We start from the raw sequence: 12292 nt of genomic DNA on the forward strand, positions 1-12292 counted from the left end.
TTCAGTGAGAATCTACAATGTAAACAGTCATATAAATAAAGAAAAACCATTAAATGAGAAGGTGTGTCCAAACTTTTGACTGGTAGTGTACTGGTTGCAAAGAAGGCAACCTGCCCCATTTGCCTTGATGGTCCAAATATGAATAATTTTTCAACAATGCTGCATGTGACAAGTTGTCACAGCCGCTCAATCACAAATTTAAAAGTTATACCTCAATGTTATATGTACTACTGTACTATCATGCACTCAAAATGAAACAGACAAAATTTCAATTTGCCAAATTGAACATGTATTCATAGAAAAAAATGCATTGAAATGTCTCCACATCAGATCTGAATCAGTACTTTCAAAAAATTATGTAATACAAGGAATGCAGCCAACTTGGACACATCTGGTATCACCAAGCGCAATGAAGACACCAATATACATTAAAAAGGTGCATATATAAAAAAGAACCTGATGTTTAAAAAAAAGCAAAACCCTTTTCAACACTTGTAGGACTAAGGCACATATACAGCCAGCCTGACAAAAACTGACATCAGTTACTTACAACTAAATTCAGCAAGCTCAAAGAGAAGAATCAAAACACAGGCGCTAGAAAACATTTACAAAAAAAACTCATAGAATGATCAGCTCAAACATCGACTACAGGCTGGCATTGTGTACCATGGCAGTGTTCATGGTGCTCTGGCCTTTGATAGGCTCTCCATCCTTGTTGTCAAAGCTTGGGTCGTGCCCAACGTTGTTCACAACGTTGACACCGGCCAGGTTGAACGTGCCAGGGTTGTAGTCATAATGACTGACACCTGGTGGCATGGACCAGCCGGTCACCTGGGGCCTGTTGGGCACTGCGGCCTGTGATGATGTAGAGGACCAGGGGGGATACCCAGGAGATCCAGCAGCAGAGCCCATGGCAGCCAGATAGAAGGCCAGGTTCTGTGGAGCTGTCTTCTTGAAGGCCGCCTCCATCATGTGCTGGTTGTAATGCTCCCTCAGCGGGGGGCGCGCCTCTTCCTGATACTGAAACACAAACAAGAGGTAGTTCAAATTAATACCAAATTTACTAATAATATCTCATTTATGTATTTTATGATGATAGTATTGTTTCATCGAGCCTTTAAGGCCATAACCAGACTTTGGTTAGGCCTCCATTACGGATGTCTTGTTCTATGTCCAAACCGCTTTTTCTTTGTTACTAGTTAACAAGAAACTTGGGCAGGACAGTCTACTTTTGACTAGTTCGATGTAATTTAACAATAAAATCATTCAAATAATATGATGGAATTAACATATAAATTGCACATATATGCTAATGCTGCAAATAATGAGTGCTACTTACAGGTGGCATGTGTGAGGGCATGTTGGAGTACATGCTTTCCTTGTTGACAGAATAGCGCTCCGACACCCAGGTGGTGTCCTTCTGGTGTCTCCTCAGCTTCATCCTTCGGTTCTGAAACCAAGTCTTCACCTGCAACACAGAATGGCAGCTGATCAGAAACTGCACACAAGTTTTTCTTTTGCTTGTCATCCATTAGGCCTCATAAATCCCTCACCTGTTTGTAGGTCAGGCCTGTGAGCTCGGCCAGGCTCTTCATCTCAGACGGGGTGAGGTACCTCTGCACACTAAAACGCTGGACGAGGGCGTTCATCTGGCTCTCTGAGAAGGCTGTCCGGACCTTTCCTTTAGGGTTGTTTACGCCAGCGGCGCCTTGCTTCTTTGGGTCAGTTAAAGGTGGTGCAGAGGTGTCATTGTCGGTGCCCTCGCCTTCTGTGGTGGCCAACACTTGTGACTCCTCTCTTAGAGAGCTGGAGACGGTCCTGTTGGCATCAGGGCTCTTGTTGCTGGCCTCCTCAAGAAGGTCTTTCTCGACCCATGTAGCAGGGTCTGCCAGGGGGAGGCTCCCCTCCTTGCTGCTGCTGCTGGAGCTCCAGGAGTCTGAGCGAGAAAACACAGAGACCAAATGAGTCGACATAGTCAGAGCAGAAGACGGTTTTTATAGAGCAGCAACGTCACCTTCCAAGAACTTCTTATGTGACAACAGCTACTGGACATCATAGACCTACTGACACCTTATCCTGAAAATTTCCTACACTTCTGGACATACCCGTTACAAAGAAGGCAACCTGCCCCATTTGCCTTGATGGTCTTAATATGAATAATTTTTCATACGATGCTGCATGATGCAACAAGCAATAATATTACTATTCAATTCAATTTTCAATTCAATTCAATTTTATTTATATAGCGCCAATTACAGTCAAATTGTCTCGAGACGCTTTACAGAACCCATATGCCTGACCCCCAGAGCAAGCCAAAAGGCGACAGTGGCAAGGAAAACACCCTTTTAACAGGGAAAAAAACCTCGAGCAGAACCCGGCTCTAATGTGGGGGGACCCATCGGCCTGCTGGCCGGGCGGGTTGAGAGGGACAGAAGAGGTAGAAAGGTAGAGATAGAGGGGTAGAGGTAGAGATAGAGGGATACAGATAGAGGGGTAGAGATAGGGAGGTGTGGGGGTGGGACACAAGGACCATAAAACACAGCCACACATCTGAAGCATCCAGCATCCAGCTCTGGGACCAGGGACACTCGGAGAAAGGACACAGAAAGAAACAGAGTGAATGTAATGCAATAATGGTATATATAGTAAATACATAGGTAGTTAGAGAAGGGCTCAGTGCATCAAGAGAGGTTCCCCAGCAGCCTAGGCCTATAGCAGCATAACTAGGGGCAAACTAAAGGGACGTCAAGAGGGGAAGTCAGTTTTGCAAATGAAAACACCAGCCCACCCCGTCAGGGTCCCCCAGTCAGCCCTAACTATAAGCTTTGTCGAAAAGGAAGGTTTTAAGCCTGGTCTTAAAAATAGAGAGGGTGTCCGCCTCCCGAACCCAAACTGGGAGCTGGTTCCACAGGAGAGGTACCTGATAACTGAAGGCTCTGCCTCCCATTCTACTTTTAGAGATTCTCGGAACAACAAGTAAGCCTGCAGTCTGAGAGCGAAGAGTTCTGCTAGGATAATATGGTACTATCAGGTCTTTAAGATATGATGGAGATTGGTTGTTAAGAGCTTTATATGTCATAAGAAGGATTTTGAATTCTATTCTAGATTTAACAGGAAGCCAATGAAGAGAAACCAATATAGGAGAAATATGATCTCTCTTGCTAACTCCCGTCAGTACTCTGGCTGCAGCGTTTTGGATCAGCTGTAGATGTTTCAGAGAGCTATTGGGACAACCTGATAATAAGGAATTACAGTAGTCAAGCCTAGAAGTAACAAATGCATGGACTAGTTTTTCTGCATCACTCTGAGACAGGATGTTCCTGATTTTCACAATATTTCTCAGGTGGAAAAAGAAAGTCCTACAGATTTGTTTTATGTGCGAGTTAAAGGACATGTCCTGAGGTTCCTCACAGTAGTACTGGAGGCCAATGTAATGCCATCCAGAGTAACTATATGCTTTGAAAGCAATTCTCTAAGATGTTTGGGGCCAAATACAATGACTTCAGTCTTGTCTGAATTTAGTAGTAAGAAATTATAGGTCATCCAGGTCTTTATGTCCTTAAGACAATCTTGCAGTCTAGCTAGCTGATTAGTTTCATTTGGCTTCATAGATAAATACAATTGAGTGTCGTCAGCATAACAATGGAAATTAATACAGTGCTTCCTAATAATGTTGCCTAAGGGAAGCATGTATAATGTGAACAGTATTGGTCCTAAGACAGAACCCTGAGGAACTCCATGATTAACCCTAGTATGCTCAGAGGAGTCATTGTTGACATGCACAAACTGGAACCTGTCTGATAAGTAGGATTTAAACCAGTCCAGTGCTGTCCCTTTAATGCCAATAGAATATTCTATTCGCTGTAATAAAAGTTTGTGGTCGATTGTATCGAATGCTGCACTAAGGTCCAATAAAATAAGTATAGAGACCAGTCCATTACCTGACGCTATGAGAAGGTCATTAGTAACTTTCACCAGAGCTGTTTCTGTGCTATGATGCACTCTGAAGCCTGACTGAAACTCTTCAAACAAGCTATTCCTTTGTAAATGTTCACATAATTGATTTGCAACTGTTCTTTCCAGAATTTTGGAGAGAAATGGGAGGTTGGAAATTGGTCTATAGTTGGCTAAAACATCTGGATCTAGAGTGGGCTTTTTAAGTAAAGGTTTGATTCCAGCAACCTTAAAAGCCTGTGGTACATACCCTGTTACTAGAGAGAGATTAATCAGATCTAACATTGAGGAATTAATTAAAGGTAAAGCCTCCTTGAACAGTCTAGTTGGGATAGGATCTAAAAGACATGTTGATGGTTTGGATGTAGAAACTATTGAAATGAGTTCAGAGAGATGTATGGGGGTGAAAAATTCTAAATATCCATCTGGTCTTACAGCCAATTCTAAAGTATCTGTACTCGATGATACATCTGTGACATTTGCAGGAAGGGCCAGAGTAATTTTTTCTCTAATCGTAATAATTTTATTTGTAAAGAAGCTCATGAAGTTGTTACTGCTCAAAGCTAAAGGAATACAAGTTTCAACAGAGCTCTGACTCTTTGTCAGCCTGGCTACAGTGCTGAAGAGAAACCTGGGGTTGTTCTTGTTTTCCTCTATTAAAGATGAATAATATGTTGTCCTGGCATTACGAAGAGCTTTTTTTATAAATTACTAGACTATTTTTCCAAGCTACATAAACTTCCTCTAAATTAGTGGAATACCACTTCCTTTCCAGCTTTCGGGACGCCTGCTTTAAAGTCCGCAGCTGGGAATTATACCAAGGAGCAGGTCCTCTCTGAGATAGAACTTTCTTTTTTACAGGTGCAACACTATCAAGTGTTGTACGCAGTGAGGCTGCAGCATTATTAACAATATAATCCACTTCTGTGGGGGTAAAATTATAATATTTCCCTTCCATTATATCAGTAAGTGGTGCTGGACTAAATAGAGAGGGTATTATTTCCTTAAATTTGGTCACCGAATTGTGAGACAGACATCTACTGTAATGATATTTATTCTTAACTCCTATACAATCTCTTGTTGTAAATTGAAATGTTATCATAAAATGGTCAGAAAGAAGAGGGTTCTGGGGAAATACTGTTAACTGTTTGATTTCTATGCCATAAGTCAGAACGAGGTCAAGGGTATGATTAAAACTATGAGTTGGTTTATTTACATGTTGAGAAAACCCAATTGAGTCTAATATTGAATTAAAAGCAGTCGTAAGGCTGTCACTGTCCACGTCAACATGAATGTTGAAGTCACCCACAATAATGACTATCTGAGCTGAGCACTAAATCAGATAAAAAGTCTGAGAATTGAGATAAAAACTCAGAGTAAGGAGCAGGAGGACGATATACAACAACAAATAAAACTGGTTTCTGAGCTTTTAAATCTGGATGAGAGAGACTGAGAGTAAGATTTTCAAATGAACTGTAACTAGGTTTAGGTCTCTGGTTCATTTTTAAGCTAGAGAGGTAAATTGCTGCCACTCCTCCTCCTCGGCCCGTGATTCGAGGAACATGACAGTTAGTATGACTAGTAGGAGTTGATTCATTTAGACTAACATATTCTTCCTGCTGCAACCAGGTTTCAGTCAAACAGAACAAATCAATCTGGTTATCAGTTATCAAATCATTTACTAACAGAGATTTAGACGAGAGAGATCTAATATTTAACAGACCACATTTAATTGTCCTGTTTCTTCGCTCAGTTGAAATAGTGGTATTAATTTTAATTAGATTTTTATGGTTACTATGTCTTTTGTTTATTTTTGATTTGCTTAATTTATTGAATTTTGGTGGTCGGGGGACAGACACAGTCTCAATAAAGCTAAGTGATTTACTGGAGGGTGACAGCTGAGAGGAAACTGCAGAGAGGTGTGGAAGACTACAACTCTGCATCCTGGTCTGAACTCTGGGTTGTCATGCTTTAGGAGTTCTAATAAAATCAGCCATATTTCTAGAAATGAGAGCTGCACCAGCCAAAGTGGGATGGATGCCGTCTCTCCTAATCAGACCAGGTTTTCCCCAGAAAGAGCTCCAATTGTCTATAAAGCCAACGTCGTTTGCAGTACACCACGTAGACGACCAGCGGCGAAACGATGCCATACGGCTAAACATATCATCGCTTGTCAGATCAGGCAGTTACACAGTTACACACCGATGCCACACTAACTTTGGTGACTTCCGATTGGCGTAACCGGGTGTCATTACCGCCGACATGAATAACAATCTTACTGTATTTACGATTATCTTTAGCCAGCAGTTTCAAATTTGCTTCTATGTCGCCCGCTCTGGCTCCTGGGAGGCATTTTACTACGGTCGCTGGTGTCGCTATCTTCACGTTTCTGACTACGGAGCTGCCAATGATCAGAGTTGGTTACTCAGCGGGTGTGTCGTTGAGTGGGGAAAAACGATTAGAAACGTGAAGCGGTTTGTGGTGTGCCGGGACAGCGGGCTTGAGCTTAGGACTACGTTTCCTACGAACTGTCACCCAGCTACCCTGACTTCCCGGCTGCTCGGGAGCTGCTAGGGGACGGCTAGCAGAAGCTACACTAGCAGCTATATTATTGCGGTCCGCACCGGCTAAGGGAGCCTGGCTAACAGCTAGCGGGGTGTTTTCCATGGTGCGGAGCCGCGCTTCCAATTCAGAGAGCCTCGCCTCCAAAGCTACAAACAGACTGCATTTATTACAGGTATCGTTATCACTAAAGTAGGCAGAGGAGTAACTAAACATGTGACACACTGAGCAGGAAAGAGAAGGAGAGGAAGAGGGAGAAGCCATGCTAACTGCTAAGTGCTAGGCTAGCGGACAGAGATAACAGATTAACTTAGAATTAAGTACTGAGAGGGTGCGTGAAGAAAACGAGTGTATGTTACGATTCAAATATTACCGCTACACAGATTTAATGAATATCAAATTAGATGGAGTGGATAAGCTACAACAGTCACAGAACACAACACAGCGCTACAACAGGAAGTGACGCAATACGCTCACCGTAACGTCAGACGTCAGCAGGATCACTATGACTGCTCAACCATCAATTTAAAAGAAATACCTAAATGTTATATGCATTACTGTAATATTGTGCACTCAAAATGAAAAAGACATTGTTTCAACTTGCAAAAGCAAATCTATATTCGTAGAAAAAGGAATGCACTGAAGTGCCTCCACATCAGATCTGCATCGGGTCTTAAAATAGTTCTAAATAATCTGTGATACAAAGAATGCATCCAACTTGGACACATCTGGTATCAATCACCAAGGGCAAAGAAAACACTAAGCTATATTAAATGCATGCATACAAAAATAGAATCTGGTGATAAAAAATAAAGCCCACTAAGAAAATCTTCAGAAAACTCAATAATGTTACAAAAAAAATGTATCCTAAGCTGCCCATTTCCTTTAACATGTTTTGTTTTCCGTTCTGAAACGCAGTCGCTAGATGTCGCCATTTTATTTTTGTAATCCAGTGGCGGGACATTTGAAATCCAAGATGGACCTGAACTGCACTTCACACTCGACTCTCCAAGAAATCATCGCTTTCAGCCTCGGACATGTAATCACTGGCACACAGCCTTACAACAACATAAAGTTAAACGTAACTTCGCTGCCACATATTTACATACCTGGTGAAGTGTGCGCCTCGGTATCACTGATGGAGTCGCTCCCGGGCCGTCCCACCTCGTTCTCACGGGCTTGGTACGCAGCCCGCTGGGGTCCCGCCAGCAGCAGGCGGCCGGTCTGGGACTCCCCGAAATAAACAAACCCGGAGCCCTGGTAGTGGCAGTGGTCGTTAACGGCATTCTGCTCCGGGGTGGGAGGCGGAGACTCGTCCTGGGTCTTGGCGGTGGTGGCGACGGAGTAGTAGGCCGGTGGTACCCCAGCGTTGTAGTTACTCAGGTCGGTGAACGTGCCTTCGCCCCAGCCGGTCAGGTTCCCGTGGTTCTGCTCGGACCCGGACTGGTACATTAGGCCGTACGCGTAGGCATGGTAAGGAGGGTTGTAGTTGTAGCTTATCTGCGTCTTCCAGTCTGCCATGGCTCAGGTGGGTTCACCGCAACGCGATGAAAATACACTCTGAAAAAAAATGGGTGAAGAATTACTGCAAACGAAGCTGGAAGGACCCCGGGAAGGTGTGAATCCGTCCAGGTAAAACAAACGGACCTGGTTACGGTTCAAAAACACCGGGCAGCCTCACAGCCGCTGTTTTTAAGGACGTGTGTGGGTGTGGACAGGATGGAGGTGGGAGTCCTCATCTGAGCCAATGTCTTTGATCCACTCTCCTGGGAGGCAGTGAGGCCTCTTCATTGGCCACTGAGGTGATCTGCTTTCAAATTCAGTTTCATTGTGTTTGGATACAAACGGGAAAGTAAAGAACTGAAAACATTTCGAACTGAGATGTACCTAAATCCACAATGTTCACAATGTTAAATTATAGATGTTTAGATTTACTTTACCTGTGTTTTGATCAACTATGCCTCAAAGATTCCGATCAGGCCAATAAATGTCACAATCATTGAGTTTCATTGGATTCCCAAAGTCAGACATGCAAACCAGATGCCTATCCTGGACTCACATTTATTATATGCAGCTCTTTTGCGCTTATTGAGCTTACATGATAAGGGTCTGAAGTTTGGTCCTGTTTCATTACAAATTTTAAAGCCCATAGAGCATTTGTACGTCAAAAATTTAGCTTTAAGGTTGTCATTATTTCATTAGATACTGTGTTTTCATGACATCTAAATCAGTTTCTGTTTAACCAAATTACTACCGCAAATTACTGCAGCTTAGTTTATATAGTAATGCCACTGTAGAAATATGACGCACCATGGGCAGAGAGGCCTTCAATTAAAGGCTAATCTAATCTGAAGTAATTTGTTTTCAGTGCACTTGACAGACTGCAAAAAAAAAAAACAATTCCCATTACATCTGCACTGCCTGTAGGCACCACAGTCCTGTTATCACACTTGAGCTTGTTTCATGGCATTTATTCAGGTTGTGTCTCCTGACTAGATCCTTGCTTGTGTTGTATCTACTCTCAGTTATACGTCGCTTTGGACAAAAGCATCTGCTAAATGAAAGTGGAGAATTGTAGAATTCAATTCAATAAAATAAGATATGTATTATGTAACAAAGGTTTTTTTTAGCTGTTACCAAAGTTGGATAGGCTAACCAGGCAGCTACTCAAGGAGCCCCAGTATCCCAGTGGCTGCAAAAGGCCCACACTGTGCACAGTTGCATTATTTGATTATATTAGTATATTAGTATTTTTTTATTTCCTCTATTCAAGCTTGTCTACCCTGAGGCCCTTTGCTTATATGTCAAAATCTAGTTTTAAGGCCCTCATTATTTTAGCTTAGTTTCAGCCTACATCACTAGAGACACTTTGGTTACATGATGCATATCTATTATTTATCAAATTACCACACTGCACGTTACAGCTAAACAATTAATTTATGCATTATGCAGTATCTAAACTGTCATGTCAATGGTTTTACAAAGTCATGCCGTCCTCCTGGTGTGACGGTCACGCTAAATTTTAATGGCCAAGTATGTACAGAACATACAAGGTTTCGGCTGTTGGTTGCACCCTAGGAATAAGGAAAAAGAATCATAAAAACTATAGAAAGAAGAAGAGAAAAAATATAGTAGTCTTAAAAATAAATATAACACAATATATACCGATATTTCCCAAGCTAGAAAAAAATATATGATCACAGTAGTGCAAAATGATAATTGCTGGAGTGATACCACAGTAGAAAAAGCAGAGAATGCTGTTCTTAGTGCAAAAAGTAATGTACATATACACTGATTTGTTGTACAGGTGTGTAGGAATGGCTCAGCTTTTTATTAGGGTGATGGCAAGGGGAAGAAGCTGTTCTTGTGTCTGGTGGTTTTAGTGTACATGGCTCAGACTGTAATTATTTTGTGGTTTGTGTTCATTGCAGGAATTTATCTTCAGCAATCAGAAGCATCACTTGTATTCTCAGTTGGAAACAGAGGTATTACTGCGCACTGATCATATGGTTCAGAAAAACAGGGTATATTTTAAGGCATCTTGAGCATAAAAACTTCCCTCCCTTGAGTTTTTGTGTACCACTTTTACATTTCCCCTCGCATCACCGCAATAAAATCAGCTTCTGCACATGAGAGATCAGTTTAATAACTAAAGTGGGCTGTCTAAACACAGATTTTGCTGTAAATAACATTAACTTGCAGAATTGGCAGCAATAAGCTTTAGCCCTGTGTGACCCTTGAGCATGAGTGTTCAGCACTCCAGTTGCATGACTGTTGCATGTTTTCATGAGCATCAGTTCCAGGTCAATAGTCTAAATATAGTATCTGGGTCTCAAGCATGAATAGTTTATGAACTACTAATTTGTCTTAGTCAGCATTGTTGTTTACAACTGAGAAATCCACTTATGGAGCTAAAGCAGCAGAATTTCATGTTTTTACTGTGTTTGAAGACTAATGCAGAGTACAGTATATAGGTGGAAATATGATTTAAAACATATATTGGGATGTTTCATGTGTGCACAACAAGTGTTTTAAAAGAAAAACACTAAATTTTAACCTTAAACCCTCCTTCAACACCCCACCTCTTTCACCCTAAACAATGGACTGGGCATGTTGACACAGACTGCGTTTTTTACTCCCATTTCTAAACCTTTTCACAAAGATGAAACAGATTAGCTTGTGCATTACTATCTGAGCGTTGTTTGTGTTCCACCTCCTGCTCTGCATTGTCATGTCAATGATGCAGTTACCATTGAAATGATGAGAGAGCAGCCGACCTAATGGGCACATAAGCATTTCTAACTGCTCTCCGGTGGGGCAAGGCGTGTTTGTCTGATCTTTTACGAGCCGAGACGTACAGGTGGGGGTTGGCGTTGTAGGTGTGCATAGAGGGTGGGATAACAAGTGTCCAGGTCATTAGCATTTCTATGTGCTGAGAGGATTACAGACTGGTTTTCGGTGATTGGGATGGGAACACTGCTGCACTGCGTTTGGCAAGAGTTAAAGTGGGGTAAACAAGTTCATGTAGCAAACACATTTTTTTGCATATTGCCAAAGCTTTTGTATCAACCCTACATGAAGCATTGGAGAATTTTAGTTTCCTAAGAAATCAAACAGTCAATAACATTTTATTAGTAAGCATATGGCAAAATACTTTTTTTCTGCAAATGTCTTTGATTGATGGAGTTATAAACAGAGGTATTCAAGTCTCTGGTGATATTACTATTATGTAAATAATCAGGAAAACAAACAGGTTGATCAGAAGCCCTTTTTATTTAATTGAATTTCGAAGTTATGCACGTAACGGTAGAAACAATTTTTTTTTTTACTGTTTCTTTACTGATTCTGATACAATGAATCAATATGATATGAATCTGCAGCAGTTCTGATAATGGATGGATTAGTTAAGTAGTTCATTTGGAAATAAAATCCCAAATTTTATGATCCAGTTTCATAAATCTGAAGACCTGGGCATGGACTTTGTTTACCGGGATACACTACTCATGGGTTTGCATGTCAAACGCTTAATATCTTGTATTGCAGTGATTTTTTTATGCACCAAATTGTGCTTTTCTGCATCAGTTTGATTACAATGTCTTTACTTTTCTAAAGGAACACACACAATGCAGGCATCACTTCTCCCACTTTTCTGTCTTTTGTTTTGGGAAGCAACCTTTCTTCTGTTTCCTCCTGTTAAAAGGTAGTCGTTCCTCTCCATCACTGCAAATATAAATAAGAAAAAGAAAGATGGTAAACAAAACAAAATAGATAAGGAAATCTATGGAATCCTTGGATTTGGTGGTAGATATTTTTAGGGTCATAACTGTCATGTTAATCACCATAGTTAAAAATAATGTAGGGCCCTAGCCTTAATCATTACTGTAATCAGGTAAAATTGTATTTTACATAATTATTGTAGGGTATTGAACCAAAATATTTAAATTATTCAGGTAAATAGGGTCTTGAGCTCAATATTTAAACTGATAATTCATAAAGCCAATCTCATTTTGGTGTTTTCTGATTTTTTAAAAATGTGTTTAATTCTCCAACATTCTGAATGATTTTTCCACCCTAAAGCACATTTGGTCCATAGGTTTGGTCAATGACTGTTATTTTAAATGCCCTATATAAATATGTATGATAAATTAATAATTTGAACAGACTTATAATCCCCTGGACTTTATTCATTTGAATGGCTTCCTTCTGGTTTGTCTTATTTCTCTCTTTTTTATTTTTAGTGTTATATTACTTGCTAGATTTGTATATATATTTATCC

The 12292-nt window shown here is 40.9% G+C and overlaps 1 protein-coding gene and 1 pseudogene across 1 annotated transcript; both read right to left on the bottom strand.

Moving 5' to 3' along the window:
• Positions 1–553: 553 nt before the first annotated feature.
• On the bottom strand, positions 554–8215 carry nanog (nanog homeobox). The gene is made up of 4 exons (XM_023275449.3): positions 7626–8215; positions 1554–1936; positions 1340–1468; positions 554–1020 (listed from the first exon to the last, which is right to left on the bottom strand). Exons 1-4 carry the CDS (start codon positions 8035–8037, stop codon positions 646–648), a joined length of 1299 nt encoding a protein of 432 aa, XP_023131217.1. The 5' UTR covers positions 8038–8215; the 3' UTR covers positions 554–645.
• Positions 3404–6998, bottom strand: LOC129347967 (uncharacterized; annotated as a pseudogene).
• Positions 8216–12292: the final 4077 nt, after the last annotated feature.

The sequence above is a fragment of the Amphiprion ocellaris genome, chromosome 22 (assembly GCF_022539595.1).
Source record: "Amphiprion ocellaris isolate individual 3 ecotype Okinawa chromosome 22, ASM2253959v1, whole genome shotgun sequence".
In the NCBI taxonomy this organism is placed as follows: domain Eukaryota; kingdom Metazoa; phylum Chordata; class Actinopteri; family Pomacentridae; genus Amphiprion; species Amphiprion ocellaris.